At 47.9% G+C, this 27,320-nt stretch overlaps 1 protein-coding gene across 2 annotated transcripts in view; it reads right to left on the bottom strand.

The window, feature by feature from the left end:
- Nucleotides 1-27,320, bottom strand: part of PDE3A (phosphodiesterase 3A) — a 443,952-nt gene that overhangs the window by 247,012 nt on the left and 169,620 nt on the right. For both annotated transcript variants that reach the window (XM_063446637.1, XM_063446639.1), the window contains exon 2: nucleotides 1,791-1,841. In XM_063446637.1, the coding sequence (XP_063302707.1) occupies nucleotides 1,791-1,841 (51 nt within the window). The remainder of the gene's footprint in view (nucleotides 1-1,790; nucleotides 1,842-27,320) is intronic.

Raw genomic sequence — 27,320 nt, 5'->3', positions numbered from 1 at the left:
GAGAGATGAGTAGTAAGAAGAACATAGGGAGGGGGAGAGGGGAGGAGTAAGAAGAACATAGGGGGGAGGGAAGGAGTAAGAAAAACACAGGGAGGGGGAGGAGTAAGAAGAACACAGGGAGAGGGGGGTGAGGAGATGAGGAGAACACTGAGGGGGGAGGTGAGGAGAAGTGGAGATGAGGAGAACACAGGGAGGGGGTGAGGAGAAGCGGAGATGAGGAGAACACTGGGGGCGGGGGAGGAAAGACCACCAAGAGGCAGGGCAGAGCTCTAAGGGACGGAAGAGAGAGCCCTAAAGGACAGGGGACAGGACAGGGAGCTCTTTCACACTACGTGCACAGCAGTTTTAGATAATTTGCACGTTTGTGAAAACTGAAAAATGTGTGTGTATTTTAAGTATGTTGGATTTAGTTATTGTGCACTTTTTTAATGTATATTTGATTTTATGGTACACTGGTGTTTTTTGCAAATGTTAAATAGTTGAAAATGTTAAAATTTTATGCACATTATATGCAACAGCAGTATTTGCACTGTAAACCTTTTTTATTTATATAAAGTGTGGGTGAACTTAAAGGACCACTCTAGGCACCCAGACCACTTCAGCTTAATGAGGTGGTCTGGGTGCCAGGTCCCTCTAGGATTAACCCTTTTTTTTAAATAAACAGCAGTTTCAGAGAAACTGCTATGTTTATACTGAGGGTTAATCCAGCCTCCAAAACCTCTAGTGGCTGTCTCATTGACGGCCGCTAGAGGCGCTTGTGTGATTCTCACTGTGAAAATCACAGTGAGAGCACGCAAGCGTCCATAGGAAAGCATTGTAAATGCTTTCCTATGCGACCGGCTGAATGCGAGCGCGGCTCCTGCCGCGCATGCGCATTCAGCCCATGACGTCGCAAGGCAGAAGAAGAGGAGGAGGAAAGCTCCCCGCCCGGCGCTGGAGAAAGAGGTAAGATTAACCCCTTCCTCCCCCCAGAGCCCGGCGGGAGTGGGTCCCTGAGGGTGGGGGCACCCTCAGGGCACTCTAGTGCCAGGAAAACGAGTATGTTTTCCTGGCACTAGAGTGGTCCTTTAAACTGTATGGCTATGCTGTGGTTCCTGTAGGCTTTGCGTGTGTGTGGGGGGGAGGGGGTTTGCGGGGCCTCCATTTCCTTTTTTGCTTGGGGCCCCCAAATTCCTTCAAACGGCCCTGAGAGTGGAGTTTCAATGAATGTCAATGGATGGCATGAGTTGCAAACAAATGATTTTGTGAAATATTGTGAAAACTATAAGGACTATGGCTTAGCTGTGGCATTTCTAGTGGCAGCAGGGATAGCTGAACGTTTTGATATAAGATTTGTGTAGGTGGGCCTGAAAATGAGGGAGTGGTGGCAGTTTAGAAATCATGTCCTGATTTTTCAGCTTTTGCCAGCTCCCACTCTAGCTTTGCCATTCATTCCTATGGGACAAATTTCGCCACAAGAACGACGATATTCCGAGAACCATTCGCTGAAACGTTCCACAAAGTAATAGCATTCCGATCGGGAACAATCTGCACATTTGGTAAATTTCTGTCTATGTAGTGTAAAAACTGTGGGAGGAGTTAGGGTGGCAAATTTGGCTATAATAATAATATATATGTGAGATAACAGTAAGTGGTCTTGCTATGCAAGAACACTTAATTATCATTATTCTTGTATTTTCTGCAATAAATGGCAAATCTCTAATTTCAATGTACATTCAGTGAACACAGCAGAATATTAGCCATTGTTCAGTGCTCAGAATATCCATAACATACAGTATGTAGTAACTAACCTGAGAGCCCCTCGATGCTCGCTTGTGGTCCCATTCTGTATGGCCCAATAGCTGGAAGAGAAAAGAAACTCCAATTAATGGTGATCGATGCACCGTTCATAGTGAGCTCAGTGACTGTGGTTATACCGTGTCAGCACTGTGTATAGTGAGCTCAGTGACTGTGGTTATACCGTGTCTGCATTGTGTATAGTGAGCTCAGTGACTGTGGTTATACCGTGTCTGCACTGTGTATAGTGAGCTCAGTGACTGTGTGTTTATACTGTGTCTGCACTGTGTATAGTGAGCTCAGTGACTGTGTGTTTATACTGTGTCTGCAATGTGTATAGTGAGCTCAGTGACTGTGTGTTCATACCGTGTCTGTTCATACCGTGTCTGCACTGTGTATAATGAGCTCAGTGACTGTGTGTTTATACCGTGTCTGCACTATGTATAGTGAGCTCAGTGACTGTGTGTTCATACCGTGTCTGCACTGTGTATAGTGAGCTCAGTGACTGTGTGTAGTGAGCTCAGTGACTGTGTGTTTATACCGTGTCTGCACTGTGTATAGTGAGCTCAGTGACTGTGTATTTATACTGTGTCTGCACTTTGTATAGTGAGCTCAGTGACTGTGTGTAGTGAGCTCAGTGACTGTGTGTTTAAACCGTGTCTGCACTGTGTATAGTGAGCTCAGTGACTGTGTTTATACCGTGTCTGCACTATGTATAGTGAGCTCAGTGACTGTGTGTTTATACTGTGTCTGCACAGTATAGTGAGCTCAGTGACTGTGTTTAGTGAGCTCAGTGACTATGTGTTTATACCGTGTCTGCACTGTGTATAGTGAGCTCAGTGACTATGTGTTTATACCGTGTCTGCACTGTGTATAGTGAGCTCAGTGCATGTGTATTTATACTGTGTCTGCACTGTGTATAGTGAGCTCAGTGACTGTGTGTTTATACTGTTTCTGCAATGTGTGTAGTGAGCTCAGTGACTGTGTGTTTATACCGTGTCTGCACTGTGCATAGTGAGCTCAGTGACTGTGTTTATACCATGTCTGCACTGTGTGTAGTGAGTTCAGTGACTGTGTGTAGTGAGTTCAGTGACTGTGTTTATACCGTGTCTGCACTGTGTATAGTGAGCTCAGTGACTGTGTGTAGTGAGCTCAGTGACTGTGTGTTTATACCGTGTCTGCACTGTGCATAGTGAGCTCAGTGACTGTGTTTATACCGTGTCTGCACTATGTATAGTGAGCTCAGTGACTGTGTGTTTATACTGTGTCTGCACAGTATAGTGAGCTCAGTGACTGTGTTTAGTGAGCTCAGTGACTATGTGTTTATACCGTGTCTGCACTGTGTATAGTGAGCTCAGTGCAGGTGTATTTATACTGTGTCTGCACTGTGTATAGTGAGCTCAGTGACTGTGTGTTTATACTGTTTCTGCAATGTGTGTAGTGAGCTCAGTGACTGTGTGTTTTTTTACCGTGTCTGCACTGTGCATAGTGAGCTCAGTGACTGTGTTTATACCATGTCTGCACTGTGTGTAGTGAGTTCAGTGACTGTGTGTAGTGAGTTCAGTGACTGTGTTTATACCGTGTCTGCACTGTGTATAGTGAGCTCAGTGACTGTGTGTAGTGAGCTCAGTGACTGTGTGTTTATACCGTGTCTGCACTGTGCATAGTGAGCTCAGTGACTGTGTTTATACCGTGTCTGCACTGTGTATAGTAAGCTCAGTGACTGTGTGTAGTGAGCTCAGTGACTGTGTTTATACCGTGTCTGCACTGTGCATAGTGAGCTCAGTGACTGTGTTTATACCGTGTCTGCACTGTGTATAGTGAGCTCAGTGACTGTGTGTAGTGAGCTCAGTGACTGTGTGTTTATACCGTGTCTGCACTGTGCATAGTGAGCTCAGTGACTGTGTATTTATACTGTGTCTGCACTTTGTATAGTGAGCTCAGTGACTGTGTGTAGTGAGCTCAGTGACTGTGTGTTTAAACCGTGTCTGCACTGTGTATAGTGAGCTCAGTGACTGTGTTTATACCGTGTCTGCACTATGTATAGTGAGCTCAGTGACTGTGTGTTTATACTGTGTCTGCACAGTATAGTGAGCTCAGTGACTGTGTTTAGTGAGCTCAGTGACTATGTGTTTATACCGTGTCTGCACTGTGTATAGTGAGCTCAGTGACTGTGTGTAGTGAGCTCAGTGACTGTGTGTTTATACCGTGTCTGCACTGTGTATAGTGAGCTCAGTGACTGTGTGTAGTGAGCTCAGTGACTGTGTTTATACCGTGTCTGCACTGTGTATAGTGAGCTCAGTGACTGTGTGTAGTGAGCTCAGTGACTGTGTGTTTATACCGTGTCTGCACTGTGCATAGTGAGCTCAGTGACTGTGTTTATACTGTGTCTGTAGAAGTCGAAACGTCGATCAGACAGATGTAAATTTCTTGTTGTATTAAATACCAGAGATTTTTTCATCAAAGACCGCAGAGTGCATCTCCTTCTTTTATTATATATATATATATATTCTAAGTACTTTTATACACACATACACAATCCATTATTCTAAGTGTATTTTAATATTAATATATAATTACATATATATATATATATATATATATATATATATTAATATTAAAATACAAATAGAATGACTATAATATATTTAATATTAAAATACAATTAGAATATATATATATATAGTTAATACATTGCTAAAAACAAATAAACACACCAGTCAAGCCATAAGACGTGCTTTTCCCACAGAATTGTCACTTTAACAGAGCTCTCACTACTGCAAGGGATTCTGGGTAGGCGTATGCAAATGAGCTCAACAAAGAACCACATTTTTGCCATATTTCCACTTTGTCCATGGATTCCTTGGTGTATGTGTCTGCTGTATACAACAGCTTTGAAACACAACTCAGGAAGAGGAGCAAAGCGAGTGAACCACTCATGGACAGCTGTTTCGTTGTTAATGCAACTCATCAGCACGAGGCTGGTTACTGGCTGGCTATGGAGCTTTGTAAAGTAGATACCAAATGAGTTGTGGTGGGGGAAAAAAACAACTCTTTTTATATAAATATTTATGGAATATAAATTTAAAATATATATATATATATAAACTACATTACATTCTATATATATTTAGCTATTAACTACATAATTAATTAATTGTATTAATTAGAATTTGAGGGACCTGCCTGACAACCCAGGCAGACAGTCCAGAGAATTTAATTGGCAAGCCCTATATTTAACCCTGTAACTTTCCAAAACACCATAAAACCATTACATGTGGGGTATTGTTATACTCGGGAGACTTCTCTGAACACAAATATGAGTGTTTACCACAGTAAAACTTATCAAGACTATGAAATCACCAGTAAAAGTTCAGTTTTTCTTTTAAAAAAATGAAAAACAAAAAATGCTAACTTTGGCCAGCGTTTGTGACTAAGTGGCTATTACAAAAGACTGGACTTACCCCATTTTGAATACCCTGGGTTGACTACTTTATGAAATGGTATGCCATGATTTGGTTAATTATCATTTCTGGGCTGACATACCGTCTCAAAGGCAACATAGCCAATCTGGCAAATAGCAATTTATAAAAACAGAAATGGGCAAATATTATGTTTGATCCTGTAACAAAGCACCATAAAACCTCTACTTGAGGGGTTCTGTTGTACTCGTGAGACATTACTCTACACAAATATGACTGTTTTAGAGCAGTAAAATGTGTTAAACTGCCATTTCACAGATGATATTATCAAGTTATGTGTGAGAAATGCAAAAACACAATATAAACGCTAATTTTGGCCAGGGTTTGGGACTAAGTGACTACTAAAAAAGTCTGGACGTTTTTAAATACTGTGGGTTGTCTACTTTTACAAATGGGGGTTAGTTTTCATTCCTGAGCTGCCATATGGTCTCAAAGGAAACATAGGCCCAGCAAACCAATCTGCCAAATTTCGATGTGCAAATGTGGAAAAGGGGAAAGCAGGCCGCCCATAGGCCCCGGTGGAGCCATGCTTCCAGGCGGCACTTTGACAGGAGCGGCATTTTGGTTTTGGTAAGGGGGCAGCATTTCATCCTTCGACCCAAGCAGCACAATCTCTTGGGCCGGCCCTGGGGGAAAGCTCTAAATTTGACCCCTGTAAGTTTGCAAAAAACCATAAAACCTGTACATTGGGGGCACTGTTGTACTCAGGAGATGTTGCTGAACACATCTTGGGATATAATTTGGCAGCTACACATAACAGATTTTGGGGGTCAACGTTCGAAAAAGTGTGTTGTTTTTTTTTAAACAAATGTCATCATATTTTATTTATTTTTATAGTAAATTATATGATATGATGAAAATAATATCTTTAGAAAGACCATCTAATGGCGAGAAAAACGGCATATAATATGTGTGGGAACAGTAAATGAGCAAGAGGAAAATTACAGCCAAATACAAACACCACAGAAATGTAAAAACAGCCCTGGTCCTTAACGGTAAGACAATGTAAAAACAGCCCTGGTCCTTAACGGTAAGACAATGTAAAAACAGCATAAGAAAATTGAAAAATAGTCTGGTCACTAAGGGGTTAAACTGCAATAAGTGTGTTTAGAAATCAGTCTGCGTAGATACATTGTTCTTCTTCTACATTACATTTTAGTTCTATAAATTGTTATTAGTAAGTCAGAACAGCCGGCTTCTGGCCACACCCCCACTCACACTCAGAACAGCCCCGCCCCTGGTCACACTCCCACTCACACTCAGAGCAGTCCCACCCCTGGTCACACTCCCACTCACACTCAGAGCAGCCCCACCCCAGGTCACACTCCCACTCACACTCCGAACAGCCCCGCCCCTGGTCACACTCCCACTCACACTCAGAGCAGTCCCACCCCTGGTCACACTCCCACTCACACTCAGAACAGCCCCGCCCCTGGTCACACTCCCACTCACACTCAGAGCAGTCCCACCCCTGGTCACACTCCCACTCACACTCAGAACAGCCCCGCCCCTGGTCACACCCCCAATCACACTCAGAGCAGCCCCGCCCCTGGTCACACTCCCACTCACACTCAGAACAGCCCCGCACCTGGTCACACCCCCACTCACACTCAGAACAGCCCCGCCCCTGGTCACACTCCCACTCACACTCAGAGCAGTCCCACCCCTGGTCCCACTCCCACTCACACTCAGAACAGCCCCGCCCCTGGTCACACTCCCACTCACACTCAGAACAGCCCCGCCCCTGGTCACACCCCCAATCACACTCAGAGAAGCCCCACCCCTGGTCACACTCTCACTCACACTCAGAACAGCCCTGCCCCTGGTCACACTCCCACTCCCACTCAGAACAGCCCCGCCCCTGGTCACACTCCCACTCCCACTCCCACTCAGAACAGCCCCGCCCCTGGTCACACTCCCACTCCCACTCAGAACAGCCCCGCCCCTGGTCACACTCCCACTCAGAACAGCCCCCCCCCGATAACACTCACACTCAGAACAGCCCCGCCCTGGTCACACTCACACTCAGAGCAGCCCCGCCCCTGGTCACACTCCCACTCCGAACAGCCCCGCCCCTGGTCACACTCCCACTCACACTCAGAACAGCCCCCCCCGGTAACACTCCCACTCACACTCAGAACAGCCCCGCCCCTGGTCACACTCCCACTCCCACTCAGAACAGCCCCCCCCGGTAACACTCCCACTCACACTCAGAACAGCCCCGCCCCTGGTCACACTCCCACTCACACTCAGAACAGCCCCGACCCTGGTCACACTCCCACTCACACTCCGAACAGCCCCGTCCCTAGTCACACTCCCACTCACACTCAGAACAGCCCCACCCCTGGTCACACTCCCACTCACACTCAGAGCAGCCCCACCCCAGGTCACACTCCCACTCACACTCCGAACAGCCCCGCCCCTGGTCACACTCCCACTCCCACTCAGAACAGCCCCACCCCTGGTCACACTCCCACTCCCACTCAGAACAGCCCCGCCCCTGGTCACACTCCCACTCAGAACAGCCCCCCCCGATAACACTCACACTCAGAACAGCCCCGCCCTGGTCACACTCACACTCAGAGCAGCCCCGCCCCTGGTCACACTCCCACTCCGAACAGCCCCGCCCCTGGTCACACTCCCACTCACACTCAGAACAGCCCCCCCCGGTAACACTCCCACTCACACTCAGAACAGCCCCGCCCCTGGTCACACTCCCACTCCCACTCAGAACAGCCCCCCCCGGTAACACTCCCACTCACACTCAGAACAGCCCCGCCCCTGGTCACACTCCCACTCACACTCAGAACAGCCCCGACCCTGGTCACACTCCCACTCACACTCCGAACAGCCCCGTCCCTAGTCACACTCCCACTCCCACTCAGAACAGCCCCACCCCTGGTCACACTCCCACTCACACTCAGAGCAGCCCCACCCCAGGTCACACTCCCACTCACACTCCGAACAGCCCCGCCCCTGGTCACACTCCCACTCCCACTCAGAACAGCCCCACCCCTGGTCACACTCCCACTCCCACTCAGAACAGCCCCGCCCCTGGTCACACTCCCACTCAGAACAGCCCCCCCCCGATAACACTCACACTCAGAACAGCCCCGCCCTGGTCACACTCACACTCAGAGCAGCCCCGCCCCTGGTCACACTCCCACTCCGAACAGCCCCGCCCCTGGTCACACTCCCACTCACACTCAGAACAGCCCCGCCCCTGGTCACACTCCCACTCACACTCAGAACAGCCCCGACCCTGGTCACACTCCCACTCACACTCCGAACAGCCCCGTCCCTAGTCACACTCCCACTCACACTCAGAACAGCCCCACCCCTGGTCACACTCCCACTCACACTCAGAGCAGCCCCACCCCAGGTCACACTCCCACTCACACTCCGAACAGCCCCGCCCCTGGTCACACTCCCACTCCCACTCAGAACAGCCCCACCCCTGGTCACACTCCCACTCACACTCAGAACAGCCCCGTCCCTAGTCACACTCCCACTTACACTCAGAACAGCCCCGCCCCTGGTCACACTCCCACTCCCACTCAGAACAGCCCCCCCCGGTAACACTCCCACTCACACTCAGAACAGCCCCGCCCCTGGTCACACTCCCACTCACACTCAGAACAGCCCCACCCCAGGTCACACTCCCACTCACACTCAGAGCAGCCCCACCCCTGATCACACTCCCACTCACACTCAGAACAGCCCGGCCCCTGGTCACACCCCTACTCACACTCAGAATAGCATCACCTCTGGCCATCCTCAACCAGAACAGCCGGACCCCTGGTTACACCTAACCCCCACCCCTGGCCACAACCTTTCTCACACCCCTAACATTACAGTGCCCCCCTTTGTCCGTGGGGAATATTGTTTCATTCCTTTTCAGTATGTTCCATCAAAGTGCAGTCACGTTTATTTCTTGTCGATAAAATGCTAAAAAGCACAAACATTCAGCGTCTGCGATTTGAAATGTTATTTTCTGTGATGATATGTGCTGCAGAGCCTGGCAGCCGAGAGGTTAACCGCCTTGAACAGCTCAGTTCACGTTTAATCAGTCGCTCCGTAATTAACTTCCTAGAAAGAGGTGGGAGCCAAGAAAGTCAATTTAATATCCTAAGGAAATAATTAACTAAACGACTTGAACGTTCCACGTTTACCTAACTGAACCGGCTTTGAACTGGGCATCTTGGACAGATCCACAGGGTCAATAAAATGAATATTCATTCCGTATTAGCAGGCTGCCTGCTCCAGGCTGTAATAAATACATAAAGAAACATACTGTATCTCTTTATTCTACGCATGAACTTAATCCCTTACTTTACATATCAGTCTTAAAACACTCCTACAATACAAAGAGAATTCCAAGTCTTGCCATTCTCTGAATAATTTCACTTGTTTCAAAAATATTTTGTGGATTAGCAAATATGAGCGACCAAACGCAGCATAAAGAGTACAGTTTGGCACTCGGCATCCACAACGAAAACGTTTATTTACTAAACGTCAAATTGTGACATGCTGGATAAATACCTTAAAACGGATCTTGCGTTTTAGCACCTTAGCTCTTGCAATCCATCCAACACCATTCACTATTTAGTGAATAAAGTGCAAAGAGTTTCAGTGTAATATCCAAGCGGACGCGATGAGACACTGAGCATGGTTTTCACTGCCGAGAGCTAGTGGACGCAGTTATTACTATGAAATGAAACAGACGATGGCTTTATCCTCCAACGTGCAGTGCTGGGCAGATAGACCAGTTACTTTGTAAATACAAGTACATACAGGACATCTCTCCTAAACCCACCTGGACCCACATTACCGTCACCTGCCCATCATTTCAATCATCAAGTAAGGGAGCTACCCCTCACCCCTGTTATAGCATGGCTGATAAATACAACAGAAAAAAAATGGGATTCTTTCAAAGTGTTTTATTTCCAGGATGGGAGCAGTTAAACATTTAGGGATGGAAGTTAAATCTCTGAATGCCAAGTGTTCTGAGCGCGATGCCAGGTCTTCACTAATGTCGAATGACAGTTAATGTAATCAGATGTAAACCGTCGCGTGATTCTAACACTCGCAAGGAACATGGCGAGGAAAGCCGCGATGTTAACAGAACTGGAAAGTATTTATAGGTGAGCTAAGTCAACGCTCCCTCTGATAGCTCTCATAGAGAAAGTCTCGCCTGTCGAGATCTCAGCGCACACGTCTGATAGCTAAACACTGCAAATAATATTTAGATCAAACATTCTTTCCATTTAAAGAAAGGAACCGGCAGCGGTGGCTCCTCTCTAACACCAATCGGCACAAAAAAGTTCAGTTTTTGTTTAAAAAAAAATGCAAAACGAAATATTTTAACTTTGGCCAGCGTTTGTGACTAAGTGGCTACTAAAAAGACTGGACTTACCCCATTTGCAATACCTTGGGTTGTCTACTTTTGCAAATGGTATGCCGCCATGGGGGTAATTCTCATTCCTGTGCTACCATACGGTTTTAAAGGCAACATAATATCATGGCACGGCCGGTTACTTACCCGCTCTTGGGTGTCCTCATGTCGGAGCGGCGACAGTCACCGCTCTCCAGGCCTCCTCTCCTGGGTCTGCTGAGGCTCCCTCTTACCACCAAAGTTCGCGGCGAGCACGTCATCACTGATAAATGGCGGCCGCCATGTGGACTTGGCGTTCAGTGCAAGGGGGGAGTTGTGGGTGTGATAAGGGGAGGCAGGTCAGGAACTGTGATGAAAGCCAAAATGGCGCTGAGTCCCTGCCCTCTTTTTATAGGCCCTGCTTGCTCCGCCTACTGGGAGGAGGTGGCCAGTCATGTGACTCTGTCTCCCTATTTAAACCCTGCACTGCCCCCCAGTCAGTGCTTGGTTATTTTCCTTGCTCCCTTATCCTAGCTGATTATCCTGTTTTTGATTGACTTCCTGTATCCTGGACTCCTTATTGACAACTCTTGCTTGCTGCCTGACCTGACTCTTGATTGTTTGACTGCGCCTTCCTGGATACCTCGCCTGGCTTCTACCCATTAAATGCCACCAAAGACCCTTCAGGAACCTGTAACCACTTCCAGGTGCTCCTGAGGGTTGTGACTGTAAGGGAGTTCTGTTCCACTGTAATTGGGTTCCGTCACCACTGCAAAAACCCCAGATGGGTGTGACACATAACCAACCTGGCGAAATTTAAAGTGATAAAACTGAAACGCAAGTCTTATATTTGACTCAGTAACTTTCCAAAACACCATAAAACCTGTACATGAGGGGTACTGTTATACTCAGGAGACTGAGACTATTAGTGTTTCAAAACAGTAAAACTTATCACAACAATTATATCGTCCGTGTAAGTGCCATTTGTGTGTGAAAAATGTCACTTTCACTGACGATATCATCGTTGTAATACATTTTACCATTTTGAAGCACTAATATTTAAGTTCAGTGAAGTCTCCCAAGTAAAAGAGTACCCTCCATGTACAGGTTTTAGGGCAAGCATTTCAAACATGAGACCCGGCTGCCCTGGGGCCGCTTTCAGCTGTGGCTGCGACCAGCAAGACAGAAAAAATATTTCCTGTAGCCCACGGAGCAACGCAGGGGGGGAGTGGGCCTTGACAGGGCCAGAAAGTTGGCAGGTGAATTGGAGGTCAAGGGGGTGGGCCTAGCTAGTGTGGGGAGGAGAGGGTTAGTTTAAATAGCGGCCATTTTAGGCTGAGGCCATCTTAATCTGAGCTGCCCTTACCTGTGAATTGTTACAGGTCAGAGTAGCTCTTCTTCTTTGTCTTTTACTGCAGGTCATGGCGTCCGCCGAAGAAATCCTGGCTGGAGTCCGATCGTTGGTACAGGAGAGAGGCTTCGGATGGTTACAGGAGCAGCTGGGGGTTCCGAGCACGTCTGCTCCCCCCGTCGGTGCGGCGGAGAAGAGGCCTGTCAGGCTGGCGAGACCGCCCCAGCGGCTCAGTCCGGGTGCGGTGCCGGCGGCGCGGAGGAAGAAGAGCCCTGCGGTCAGGGAGCGTGAGGTGGCTGGTGGGTCTGGAAGCCGGGGAGGCTCGGAACGGCGGCCGGCGCTGCATGGTCGTCACGTTGCCGGTCAGGTGCGACGGAAGGCCGGGAAGGGGCCTCTAGCCCAGAGCGCCCTCTGCCGTCGGGCGGAAGAAAGGACACCCCTGGATGTTGCTGGTGCCCAGGGCAAGGAGGCTGAGCAGAGGATCGGAAGAGGAGCAGTGCTGGTGTCCCAGCGTCCCGGTGAGTCGCCCCCTGGGGGCAACACTGAGGGGCAGGGGGGTGTCAGGGGATCGGGGAGGACCATGACAGCGGGCTCACATGGAGGTGGTGGGGTCCAGGCGGGCAGCTCGACAAGCAAGTCAGCCCTGTCAGGGGTTAGGTCCTCAGCAGTGGATTCCGGGGAGGAAGGGAGCCAGAGGAGTGGGAGTGTGCCCCAGCCCAGCGGCAGGTCAGAGGTGCAGAGGGACTACAGCCAGGAGCGGAGTGTTGGACTGGGAGTAAGGGAGATGGTGACCGGGAAGGACAGCGCGAGGCGGAATAGTCGGAGCCAGAGGAGGGGCCATGCAGACGGGGACCCCCGGGGGTGTGATGCGCGGGAGGCCTTCTCAGGTCGCTCCCAGGTTCGACGGCGCAGGGCAGGCCCCACGAAGGGGGCAGATAGAGCCACGCCAAGCAGCGGGAGGGATGGATATGGCAGTTCAGGACGATCTTCGGACAGGAGTAATTCGAGGAGTAGGGATAGGAGGAGGAGGTCCACCACTAGGGACGGATGGAGGAGGTACCGGCGCAGCGAGTCAGGGTCGAAAGACAGTGTTGTTTCCAGACGGAGTGGGACTTGGAGCGACCGTGGGTCCCAGGCCATGCGGGGGACGGGGTCTGGTCTTGACGGGACAGGAGACAGATGTGACGGACGGGTGAGGCTCAATATGAACAGACTACCCAGGTCACCTTCTCATTACAGGTCACGAAGTGTGTCGCCTACAAGATTGGATCGCAGCAGGGCGGGCAGGAAACGACGTCCCCTGGACGCTTCGGAGCCAGTCGAGGCGGTCGAAAGGACGGTACCCCCGCGGCCATCCGAGGTCCGGGGAGTGGGTGGTGAGTTGACATCTACACCTCATTCTGGGAGTTTGTTAGGATGCTTACAATCACTTTTGGGGTCATGGTCGGGGGAGGCTGGGTCCCCTGGGCACTTCGGGAAAGTGTGGGCAGCGGATAGCGACTTAGGTGTGGGAAGGGGTCCCGTTCCACACAGTCTTCTATCCTGGAGATAATTGGGAAGTAATCCAATTATCTCCAAGGACAGAGGCAAAACTCCATTGAACACATGGCAGCAAAAGACAATAAAATACATAAAAATATACAACTGTGCAGCCATTGCATGAAACAGGTACATTCAACATATCCCCAGATAGCTTAGATCTGAGCGCACATTATTACTGAATGGCGCCCAGATCACACACATACAGTTCAATTGTCATGGAGCCAAAGTTTTTCACATAGTCTTTCGTTATACGAATGGGCTCCATGGCATAGCTATCTGGGGTATTACCGCTCAAACAGGGCAAGCACCGAATGACCCGGCTTTCGTGTCTTTGCAGGGGAAAATCAAGCATTTCAACATGTGGCCATAGTCTAAAGGCAGCAGGCGGGCAACCAGGCTCCTCCAATGCACAATGCACAGTGCAAGCCTTACCTCCGGCTCGCAGTGCCAGAGGAGCATCTGGCCTGCTTGAGCAGGGCTGGAGCTGGAACTGAAGGACGAACAGCAAATTATAAGGTAGGAGAAGAGGGGCTTGGGGGGGGCAGTGTATTAATTTGAGGGAGGGGGCACTGTATTAACTTGAGGGAAGAAGGGCAGTGTATTTGAGGGAGAGCAGTGTATTAATTTGAGGGAGGGAGGGGGCACTGTATTCATTTGGGGGAGGGAGCCAGTGTATTAATTTTGAAGGAGAGAGGAGGCCAGTGTATTAATTTGAGGGAGGGGGCCAGTGTATTAATTTGAAGGAGGGGGCACTGTGTTAATTTGAGGGTGGGAGGGGGACAGTGTATTAATTTGAGGGAGGGAGGGGGCAGTGTGTTAAATTGGGGGATGGCAGTGCAGAGTGGTGGTGGTGGAGGGGGGGGGCAGTATATTAATTTAAGAGAGGGAAGGGGCAGTGTATTAACCTGGAGGAGGGAGGGGGCCAGTGTATTACATTGGGTAGTTGTGGCAGTGTATTAATGGGAGGGAGGGTGCAGTGTATTAAATTGGGGAAGTCAGGGGGCCATTGTATTAAACTGGGGAAGGGAGGGGGGCAGTGTATTTATTTTAGGGAGAGAGGGGGCCAGTGTATGAGAGTGGTGGGGGGCAGTGTGTTTAATTGGGGGGAGGGAGGGCAGTGTATTAGAGTAGAGTGGTGGCAGTGGGGGCAGTCTATTCAATTAGAGTGGAGGGAGGAAGGGCAGTGTATTAGATTAAGGGGAGATGTATTAGATTGGGTGAAGGGATGAGGGGCAGTGTGTTGGGTTTGGGGGCAATGTACTAGAGTGGGAGGAGGGGCAGTGTATTAGATTGGGTCTGCATGGAGGCGCTGAATGCTCCCCATGGAGATGCTGATTGGCCGCACAGCTTTTTGCCGCACATGCACAATAGCCTCCCAATGATTTAATAAGGGAAAGCATTGGATTGGCTGAGATCATCAAGTTTGATGATCTCAGCCAAAGTGAAGAACACACTCCTAGGACTCAAGTGAAGAACACACTCATTTAGTTTTTTACTGTAGTTTTCTAAATAAACCTACGTTTCTATGAAAACTGAAGTGTGTTTGTTTTTGTGGCCCACATAACGTAAACCATGTTTATTTGGTCCGTCTTGGCCTATAAGTCTGACATGCTTGTTTTAGGGTGTCATGAAAAGTTAGGGAGTCAAATATAGTGCTTGCAAATTTAATTCTCTGGACTTTCTGCCTGGGTTGTCAGCCAGGTCCCGCAAGTTGTAATTAGTAAAATCAGGTAATTATGTCAAAAGATTACATAAATATACAAGCAGAATTTAAATAAATGTACACATTTATATATTTGAAGTCTACGTGTATATTAATTATATGAAATTATTTATGTAATAATATAAATATATATATATATATTGCAGTTGGAATGAAATCATATATATCTATACTTTTTAATTTTCTTTTTTTTTTATTTTATGATAATATAGATATAATATATAGTTATTAGATATAATATATAGTTAGTTATTGTATATCTATATATGTGTGTAATTTGATTCTGTGTATTTTTAGATTAATATATATTAATAAAAAAATACACTTAATATGACATTATGTATATCTATATCTCATATTTCGATTTACAATTTTAAATTTTTTTTTATATATATTTCCAGAAGCAGGGAGACTGCCTGTCAATTTAGGCAGTCCCCCTGCAGGCAGCATTATGGAGACCTATTGCAGCCATGTGACAGCTCTTTCAGAACGATCACATGGCCCGCGGGGGTCTAATTTGCCCAGACAGTCTCCCCAGACAGGGAGGAACACCGATCGTTTAGGCTTGGCTCCTTAAAGACGGCATAGAATGCCGTCCATAATGGGTTAAAAACTAAAAAGAAAACATAACATGACTGCTGACCCAACCATTCCCTGACCAAAACCCATTGCCACAGCTTTATTTAATATAATAATTTTAACTCAGTCCAACTCTGCCAGCTGATGGGTGTTTCCCAACAGGCAGTTCTCCCAAATTCTGTACCATGAGCCTCGACAGCCGGCTACTCGCCATCAGCTGCATGCAGGCTGTTGTCTCCCCAAAGTTCCTTTTTTCTTGTGCGCTGTCCAGGGAAACCCGCCACCACGATGCCCACCTTGTGCACTACGAAACCAACATTGTCCCCCATAAAACTTGTACACCCCCCCCATATAAAGTCTAAATACCCAAATAACGCAGGTGCCTTCTCAGGAAAGGCCCGCGTCAGCACACTTGCGAATATGGAGAACCCTTGAAGCCAATTCCCACACGTGCGCGGCAGCTGCTTACCTCGGTCGCCGTCCGCCGAATCCCCCCGCTGCGGTCTATCCACTGACTCCCGGTCCGGGGGGACCAGGGACAGTAAATCCACGTATTCACCCTTGATAATTTTTTCTTTAACGTCCAGCGCCACATGCATCCCCAGTGGGGACAGCTCACAACCTGGCAAGCACCCCTGCGTCCTACCTGACTGGGCATTCAACTGACCCCTATCCTGGTCATGGGCCTTTGCAGGGAGAGCAACTGGTACTGAAGACACCAAGGGGCCCCTCCTGGGAGCCTATCTAAGACAGCCCTAAGTAACTCCAGTACTTCCTGACACATTAACCCACTACCTACGCTATCCCCAGCTAGCGCATCCCAAGCGCTGGCACAACACTTACCGTTGGCCGGCTGAGGACGCTTCGTCCGAACAGGAATTGGACTCTGATGACAGGGGTGACCCGCGGCCGGCCTCCTGGCCCGACCGCAATCTGCTTTCCGGAGTGCTGAAGCTTGCACTCCTCTGGCTTCTCCTCCTTCCAGGTGCCCTGATGACAGGGGTGACCCGCGGCCGGCCTCCTGGCCCGACCGCAATCTGCTTTCCGGAGTGCTGAAGCTTGCACTCCTCTGGCTTCTTCTCCTTCCAGGTGCCCTCTTGGGCGCTCTTCGCATGGTTCCCCGCTCACTTCCTGCCAGAACCACGCTGGAACGCAAGGCCTGTGACGGCCGCGCTCTCCTGTGCGTCGCCGTCACGTACGCGCCTTGCGTGCTGATGTTGCTTCCGGCTGTGCGCACATCACGCATCGAGCGTTCCGACGCTACTTCCATGTGGGCCGGAAGAGAAGCACGCGGGGAGCGTGATCTTCCCGCCCTTTCTTATCCCTGGATTCCGTCGCCATCTTGGGCCTGGACACCGCCGCCATCATCCGAACGGATCCTCCTCCCCCCCCCGGGTACAGCAAGCCGATCCTGTTGCGCCACTTCTCCCCCTCCTCTGGCACCGAACAGGACTTGGATAAAGATGCGACGGAGGCCTTGATCTCCTGGACCTCAGTCCGTCTTGGGCTGCAGGCTGACCGGACGTCTCAGCATGGGTGACACTGCTCTCCCAGGGCTCCCTGTCCGTGCACCTCAATGTACACCTGCAGAAGCCTCTGCAACTCCGCTCCAGAGGCCGCCATGACCATCAAAAATCAGCAGAAACAGGTATGGTGACCAGCAGAAGTCAGCAGGAAACAGGGAAGGGAGCACAGTTCAGTCAATAAAGGAAGTGAAGAATACTAATTGTGATGTTTGTCTTACAGGGACAAAAACCAGTCAGGAGCCCTAACTGATCCTGCTGACTGGTAAGTCCCCTCCCTCTCCCTTTCCTTAAGAACCACAACTTTAGACACAAATGTATCTACCTTAACCCAACCCACAATCTTGGGCAGCAGTCATGCTCCCCCTTCCTTACTGTTCCAGGGGGAAACTATACATGCTGTATTTTAAAAGTGAGCTACCTGCCTAAGCTAGAGAGAATGAAACCAGCATAACCGAGGCACCGTGCTTAGATGTCAGACTTAGAGTGAGTAATACCACTGGGCGCTGTATGGTGAAATGGTGCTATAAAGTCATATGATGCTATTTTAAATATAATTACACTTGTCGTTGCTGACTGGTTGGTTGTTCGTTTAGACCAGTCTGGCTGAGGGTGATAGTTTTCCTCTAACTTATTACCTAGTGTGAGAAACGAAAGCAAAAACAAATCTGAGGGCATTAGGTAACTAAAGTAAATTAGTGTGGACCACATTATTGGAGAGACGGTCTCTCCGTGAGCTGAGTCAGGTGGAGTCCACTGTTGAAAGGCCTGTTGAGGGACAAAAGGTTGTGCCGTTGCCGGATGCAACTTGTGGGGTGTCCGGTCTATTGTCTGGGTTTCTGTGGGTGCCAGAGAGTCCTGGAAGAGATTCAAGGTTTCAAGCAGAGCCTTCGCTTCTTGTCATGTATGAAGAACGTTTCTTTGCCCTTAAGGACCATGAGGGTGCATGCCATGCGCCAACAATATTGGAGGTGGTGTTTTCATAGTAGGGACGTGAAGGGCGTTAATAATCTCCTCCATGCCAGGGTGCCTCTCGAGAGGTTTGAGTAGACTGTGAGTTGCATGTTCTCAAACTGGTAGAGTAAGTAATCCTTGATGGCCTCATGGACTGCCACTTGTCCCCTTCACGTAGGTGACTTGGGTAGGTGACATAGGGGCCGTAGGTGACGTAGGGGCCGTAGGTGACTTGGGTATTCGGAATAGCCCTTCCAGTCCCATCATTTTGCTTTGTCTTGGGGTCAGGAGTGCAGCTATTAGGCATCTAATAAAGTGCAGTAGTTTCGCTGCTGGAATATCACATGATTTTCACATTCTTTTTACATCTTAGGTCCACAAGTGCTGCAAAGCGACGGTCATAGGATACGTTTTGTTTCTGCAAGCCAATAATTGCATCCTGTAGGGAGGCAACTTGTTGTGTGTGTTCCTACTGTGGTGGTTTCCTGCACTCCTAACCTGCTTGACAGGCTTTTGACACAAGCGCAGATCACTGCCAGATCTGCCAGTATGTAGTAGGGCATCCATATCATCGGGGAAGAAATCGTCAGAAAACTCTGAGTAGGCTTCGGGGTACGCGGCCATTTTAAGTCGTGCCACGTTGTTTGCTTGGCGCAAGAGGTCTCCAATATGCAGGACTGGATGCCTTTTTTCTGTCCCATATTGGTGCTGTTATAGCAGGTAAGTCCTCTGAGATCACCAATTTGGAGTTTTGACAAAGAACCTTTCAGGGGTCGAAACGTTGCGGTGTCGCACTTATCCTAATAAATACAATTGAAGATACTTGGAGTGCCTAGATGGCACTCTCTCCTGGATGGGAAGCTGGGTTTGTTATAAACGGGCAGGGGTGGTACCCTCTCCTGGATTGGAAGCTGGGTTTGTTATAAATGGGCAGGGGTGGTACCCTCTCCTGGATTGGAAGCTGGGTTTGTTATAAACGAGCAGGGGTGGTACCCTCTCCTGGATTGGAAGCTGGGTTTGTTATAAATGGGCAGGGGTGGTACCCTCTCCTGGATTGGAAGCTGGGTTTGTTATAAATGGGCAGGGGTGGTACCCTCTCCTGGATTGGAAGCTGGGTTTGTTATAAACGAGCAGGGGTGGTACCCTCTCCTGGATGGGAAGCTGGGTTTGTTATAAACGAGCAGGGGTGGTACCCTCTCCTGGATTGGAAGCTGGGTTTGTTATAAACGAGCAGGGGTGGTACCCTCTCCTGGATTGGAAGCTGGGTTTGTTATAAATGGGCAGGGGTGGTACCCTCTCCTGGATTGGAAGCTGGGTTTGTTATAAATGGGCAGGGGTGGTACCCTCTCCTGGATTGGAAGCTGGGTTTGTTATAAACGAGCAGGGGTGGTACCCTCTCCTGGATGGGAAGCTGGGTTTGTTATAAACGAGCAGGGGTGGTACCCTCTCCTGGATTGGAAGCTGGGTTTGTTATAAACGAGCAGGGGTGGTACCCTCTCCTGGATTGGAAGCTGGGTTTGTTATAAACGAGCAGGGGTGGTACCCTCTCCTGGATTGGAAGCTGGGTTTGTTATAAATGGGCAGGGGTGGTACCCTCTCCTGGATTGGAAGCTGGGTTTGTTATAAATGGGCAGGGGTGGTACCCTCTCCTGGATTGGAAGCTGGGTTTGTTATACACGAGCAGGGGTGGTACCCTCTCCTGGATGGGAAGCTGGGTTTGTTATAAACGAGCAGGGGTGGTACCCTCTCCTGGATTGGAAGCTGGGTTTGTTATAAACGAGCAGGGGTGGTACCCTCTCCTGGATTGGAAGCTGGGTTTGTTATAAATGGGCAGGGGTGGTACCCTCTCCTGGATTGGAAGCTGGGTTTGTTATAAATGGGCAGGGGTGGTACCCTCTCCTGGATTGGAAGCTGGGTTTGTTATAAACGAGCAGAGGTGGTACCCTCTCCTGGATTGGAAGCTGGGTTTGTTATAAACGAGCAGGGGTGGTACCCTCTCCTGGATTGGAAGCTGGGTTTGTTATAAACGAGCAGGGGTGGTACCCTCTCCTGGATTGGAAGCTGGGTTTGTTATAAACGAGCAGGGGTGGTACCCTCTCCTGGATTGGAAGCTGGGTTTGTTATAAACGAGCAGGGGTGGTACCCTCTCCTGGATTGGAAGCTGGGTTTGTTATAAACGAGCAGGGGTGGTACCCTCTCCTGGATGGGAAGCTGGGTTTGTTATAAACGAGCAGGGGTGGTACCCTCTCCTGGATTGGAAGCTGGGTTTGTTATAAACGAGCAGGGGTGGTACCCTCTCCTGGATTGGAAGCTGGGTTTGTTATAAACGAGCAGGGGTGGTACCCTCTCCTGGATTGGAAGCTGGGTTTGTTATAAATGGGCAGGGGTGGTACCCTCTCCTGGATTGGAAGCTGGGTTTGTTATAAATGGGCAGGGGTGGTACCCTCTCCTGGATGTGCTTAAAAGTAGGAAAGTGTCGTCCATCTGAAGAATGCTCATTAAAACTGTGTATTTAGTTTACAGTTGATTGCAAGCCTCTGTTGCGAGTTTAATGATTGAATTACATGTTATTTTAAAAATAACTTGTTTTATTTTCCAAGTTTTTTTCAAATATGGAGGCATCATTTTAACACTGAGCAGCATGTGAATGGAATCCCATTTAACCCCTTCTTTGATATTTGATCTAATGAATGCTCGCCATATCTCTGAATAATCTCTCTTTTACCAGGAGAATATGTAATATCCTCACCTACAAATATTTATGTAGCAAAGGCCACCTGTTTTCTACCAAGACCTGGGCCACTGACCCCTTCCACACTATTTTATAGAATGAGTTGTTAGTACATGGGATGGGATTCCAGCAGAGGTTGTAAAAACGAATAAATACTTTGAGAAATGAGAATCATTAGTGTAAAATATTGGAGTATCTAAACTAATCCATAACAGTGTGAGAATGGAAAAAAGAGTATCTCAGTGCCACGTAGAATGAGGATGAATTAATTAAAATATATAAAAAATAAAGCTGCATCCAAGATTATGGCTCCTACTAATCTCCTGGGCCGATGAGACACGCCGAATCCCACTAATTAGATATGCCAATGAGATATACTGACTCCCACTTGTATGTACGTAGTGGGCATTGGATAGCATTCCCTTCATCCCCCATAAAACCATAACTTACCCCTTCAATTAACGACAGACAACTTCTTGGAGAAAACAGGCCACAGCATTTATTAACACAACCAAATACTGTATAACTCCTTTAACATATAACAAAATAATAAATATCATAAATTAACAAACAATTTGCAAATAGTCATACAGTAACCAAAGAAACCATCCTTGCCAATCTAACTTCCCCAAGGCTCTCACCTCCCCCCCTCGGCATAATAAAAACGTCTTCCTTTTCAGGGCTCCCCTCCAACTCGGTGGGGCCCAACCATTATCGACTTACAACCCAGTGGGGACATGTCCAACCTGGTACCTCCTCCAGATTCACCATTAGAGACAGGGGGAGAATGAGACCCGGCCATTATCCCCCTTTTTCATCTAATCTAACAAACCATACTTATTTGGCAAGGACACACCCCCGCCTCGCTGTGACAACCCCCCCGGGCCCAAAGCAGTAAAGTGATGGTGGGCGGGAAACTTATTGCTGGCCTGGCTCCTAAGTGGCACTAAGGTCAGTCTAATCTGTCACCACCCACTTCCTCACATCTCACACTCCCACATGTAGCATATAGCCAATCATGCATCATCCATCCCACACTCATACATGTGCCCCTGTCCGCTAAGCTGCGCACTCTCCCTGGAGCCTAATCTACTGCGCCAATGAGACACACCGACTCCCACTAATCAGATATGCCAATGAGATATACTGACTCCCACTAATCTCCGGTATACCGATGAGATATACTGACTCCCACTAACCTCTGTTATGCCGATGAGATATACTGACTCCCACTAATCTCTGATATGCCGATGAGATATACTGACTCCCACTAATCTCTGTTATGCCGATGAGATATACTGACTCCCAATAATCTCTGATATGCCGATGAGATATACTGACTCCCACTAATCTCTGAAATGCCGATGAGATATACTGACTCCCACTAATCTCTGATATGCCAATGAGATATACTGACTCCCACTAAACTTCGATATGCCAATGAGACCTACCGACTCTCACTAATCAGATATGCCAATGAGGTATACTGACTCCCACTAATCTGATATGCTGATGAGATATACTGACTCCCACTAATCTCTGGTGTAGCGGGACTGCCTCTAAACTGTTAGTTTCCCTGTTGTGTGTGCACTGTCTTGGCAGGCCTTCTCCCTCCCTTTCGTGTATTTTCCCTATCGTGCTCCTGTAGTTTACTTTGTGTGTTCATCTAAGCTGCCTGCTCCCCATTGGGGAGGGCCGACCTGAAGGGAATCCATTCCCCTCCCCAATGGGGACCACCTCTAAACCTCATTTAGAATGTTGTTGTCGAATGCTCACACCTTGTAACAAAGTGTAAAAACTGCAAACCGCAAGGGAAGCCTCGGCGCGTGCCTCCCCTGGGTGTCAGCCCATTCGTTAGATGAACGCCATCCAGGGGGAGCATTGCTTCCCACTTCGTTCGATTCCCGAATGAGGACCTTCCCAGTGACCCTTGGAATGTTCGCACCAATCAATTAGAACGTTGGCAACTCGCAACATGTAAAACCTCAAGGGAATTAATTAATGAGTGTTTCCCTGAGTGGCCGACATTCGTACAGATGAACGCCAGCCACGGGGACCATTTGTATCCCGAATAGAGACACTTCTCTTGCCTGGTTTCACCCAGGGACCTTGTGAACCAAGGCTATTCGTGACAGTTACCGTCCTGGGGTCCCTGAGATTGGTGTAGATACCCTTTGGGGACAATGGTGGTTTGACGGGCTTTCTGTAGTTGGGAGCCTAAGAGGTGGGAAGCTCCCAGGTACAGAGGCTTATGGGATGAAGACCCCCTGTGACCAGAAGTGGGAAGCCCCGTGGTTGGGTGGCAGGAACAGGGGACAAAGGGACTAGAGTTCCATTTCCGTCAGGAGACCCCTGGGAGGGGGAGGACCCTGAGTGGCCGTAACAGGGGACAAAGGGTTCCAGATTCGTTATGCGACCCCGGGAGGGCACATTGTCTTTATGTGTGATCCACCCCTTGCATGGGGAACAGTATAAAACAGAGTGTGGCCAATTAAGTTGTTGTTGTTGTAACCCTGGAACTGTGTGTCGTCTGGTTTCTTGGGGGGGAAATAGGTCTCTTTATTCATTAATAGTGGAGGAACCAGCCGGGTTACCTGTGGTCCGCTACATCTGGTATGCTGATGAGATATACTGACCCACTAATCTCCGGTATGCCGATGAGATATGCCGACTCCCACTAATCTCAGGTATGCCGATGAGGGAAGCTGATGTAGTGAGGTTAGGGCTCCCACAATGCGCAGTGTGCAGGTAAATAATTGACATATACAGTATCTTTTTTATTTATGTATTTATTTATTTATTCATTAATTTAAGGCGAAGGAGTTTGTACTTTTTTCTAAAACTCTTACAATATTCACATTGAAGTCCAGAGAGTGGGATGTTCTGCAGCAGGAGATACACATAGACACGAGGACAGCAATAACCATATTCTGTCTGAGAACTAATTAGCGCCTGCTCAGCGATCCTGGCTGTTCCCCCCAGGCACAGCGTGACCCCATTCTGTTCCTGAACGCCCCTCGTCTGTGCAAAGTAACTGCGCAGATGGAGCAATATCTTCAAACTGCGAAATATCTCGGGGTCAATGCTGTCAGTATTGCTCAAATTAATTACAAAAAACAAAATCACTAAACAATCACAAAGAATGACCCCTCCTCGCTCTGGCCTTTGTTCACATGTAGGAGTGCAGCATTCCGGCTCGCAGAAGATATAAGTAGAACGGAGCTGAGCCTTGACATCTTGCTGCTCTCATCTTAAATAGATTAACTTGCTTTCTATAAATTCCTCTCCAGGAAGGTAATGGGAGCATGGCGGCCACCCACGAGTGTTTATCTACGAAGCCTGCATTAATAATAAAACCTGCAGAGTATGTGTACCTGGGCCTCTCTGCCCTGCAAATCCTGCCACTGATAATATGCTGGATAAACATAAAAGAAAAGGACTGATGATAAAAACTGCTAATGGCTTTCCTTAAAATTCTAGCCAACTTTGAAACCTTTCTAACGCGCGCACCTACCGGGGAACATGTACATTTTAGCCAGTGATCAGAATGGCCGTGTTCCTTTTATGTTTGTATTGAGGGGATTTATATTGTATCTGTATATTTATTAAATCTATCCTTTATACCCTGTAATGATACTTATTAAACATTAGTCACTATACTATAACATTTATAAGACTGAACCGATAACCATTAAATACATTTTTTATAAACTAAAAAGTTAATTGCAGAGATCAGAAGATAACAGAGTAAAACAGGAAGGAGGGGAGGGAGTTAACAAGAAATGAAAGGAACACACTGATATAAAGAGGACATGTTGGGGGGGGGGGGGGGGAGGTTCTACTAATGGGGTCTCATATTTTAAAGAAAGTGTGTATGGAACCCTATCTGGTCAGCTAACCAGTTAAGACATGTATGTATTACTCTGGATGGATGTCGTCACGCTTTCTCAAACTTAACCTCTCTAAAACTGAACTCCTTGTCTTTCCTCCTCCTAATACTGATCCTCCTCTCTCACTCTCCCTTCAAGTCAGTGATATCCACATAAGTCCATCCCTACAAGCGCGCTGTCTTGGCGTCATACTTGACTCTGGTCTCACCTTTGAGTCTCACATGCAGTTTGTTGCCAAGTCCTGTAGGTTCCAACTCAAAAACATAGCCCGCATCCGCCCCTTTCTTACGCAAGATGCTACCAAGGAGCTTGTCCATGCTCTAGTAATTTCCCGCATGGATTACTGTAACCCTCTCCTGATTGGTCTCCCCAAAAGCCGTACTGCCCCGCTACAGTCTGTAATGAATGCTGCAGCTAGACTGATTTTCCTATCCAGTCGGTCCTCTCACACCTCGCCCCTCTGCCAGTCCTTACATTGGCTCCCTGTATCCTATAGGAGTCAATTCAAAGTGCTAACCCATACATTTAAAGCACTGAACAATTCCAGCCCCTCTTATATCTCTTCACTGATCCAGAGGTATGCCCCTCCTCGTACCCTCCGCTCTGCCCGCGACCACCTCCTGACCGCTGCTCGCACCCGTACGGCCAACTCACGCTTGCAGGACTTCTCACGGGCGGCTCCTCTCCTATGGAATAACTTGCCTACTGCCATCAGACTCTCCCCTAGTCTTCAATCATTTAAGAAGGGCCTTAAATCCCATCTCTTCAGGAAAGCGTATGGCCTCCCAGAGTAATCTCTCCCTTACATACCTGTCTCTTGCTCTCCTATGGGATAGTGCTTTGCTCTCTCCTCCAGCTCTGCTTCACTCCTACTTGATATTTCCTATCCTAATGTTTCTAATACCCCACCTCCTATAGACTGTAAGCTCATTTGAGCAGGGTCCTCTTCAACCTATTATTCCTGTAAGTTTTCTTGTAATTGTCTTATTTATTGTTACATCCCCCCCTCTCAAAATATTGTAAAGCGCTACGGAATCTGTTGGCGCTATATAAATGGCAATAATAATAATAATAATAATAGTTAAACACTTATGTCACTGATTTTATCATCTGTCACAATGTTTGGATTAGAAGACAAGTCTAACATTCCGGGGTACATGAACCTCTCAATTAAGGGAGCTATTTGGTGTTGAAGTCTGTCTGGGTTCACTTAACCCTATTAACATTATAGAGCAATGATCAGTGGCCAGTCACACAAGTTCTGATAGAGGGGATAAAGTGAAGAAAATAGTGTTCAGAACCCGAAGACAAGGTCCAGATATCACTGAGTCACAGAAAATGTGTTGCCATTCCGGTAGATGTGGCCCTATCACAGAAAATATCACCCAGTCCCAGAAGATATGACCCCATCACAGAAGATATCACCCAGTCCCAGAAGACGTGGCCCCATCACAGAAAATATCACCCAATCCCAGAAGATATGACCCCATCACAGAAGATATCACCCAGTCCCAGAAGATATGACCCCATCACAGAAGATATCACCCAGTCCCAGAAGACGTGGCCCCATCACAGAAGATATCACCCAATCCCAGAAGATATGACCCCATCACAGAAGATATCACCCAATCCCAGAAGATATGACCCCATCACAGAAGATATCACCCAGTCCCAGAAGACGTGGCCCCATCACAGAAGATATCACCCAATCCCAGAAGATATGACCCCATCACAGAAGATATCACCCAATCCCAGAAGATATCACCCCATCACAGAAGATATCACCCAGTCCCAGAAGACGTGGCCCCATCACAGAAGATATCACCCAATCCCAGAAGATGTGACCCCATCACAGAAGATATCACCCAATCCCAGAAGATATGATGAACCCATCACAAAAGATATCACCCAGTCCCAGAAGACGTGACCCCATCACAGAAGATATAAGTCATTCTCTTGAGAAAGAGAACACCGGTAAACTTCTTTTAATAAATATTAGCAGTGAAAATGCTGCTGACCCCATACTGTGTTGCAAACATAATTTTTTTTTCCAGATTTATTGACAGAAGTTGGAATAAAATACTCGGTTGTTCCTACAGATAATCCCAGAGCTGTTTAATTAATGATTAACAAGACATCTTGTATTGAGAGATTGCATTTACTAATCACAACACAGGGTGGTGCTTCCCTGTCCCATTTAAACGTCTCCTGAACCCCACTTCAGCAAAAAGCTATTTCACAGATCATATTGGGTGATTTAAAACCACTTGAAAAATGTGGTTTATTTTTCATATAAGCATTACACTGTCTGAGGCACCCAGAATGTTTTGTATTTCCAGGCTGTGTTTTTTCCCAATTATTTGTTTAGAGTTCCTGCAATTTCTAGAAGAAAGAG

This window comes from Pelobates fuscus, chromosome 3, assembly GCF_036172605.1.
Source record: "Pelobates fuscus isolate aPelFus1 chromosome 3, aPelFus1.pri, whole genome shotgun sequence".
Taxonomy (NCBI): Eukaryota; Metazoa; Chordata; class Amphibia; order Anura; family Pelobatidae; genus Pelobates; species Pelobates fuscus.
The sequence above is the reverse complement of the archived record's forward strand: the minus strand, read 5'-3'. Positions and strand labels throughout refer to the sequence as shown.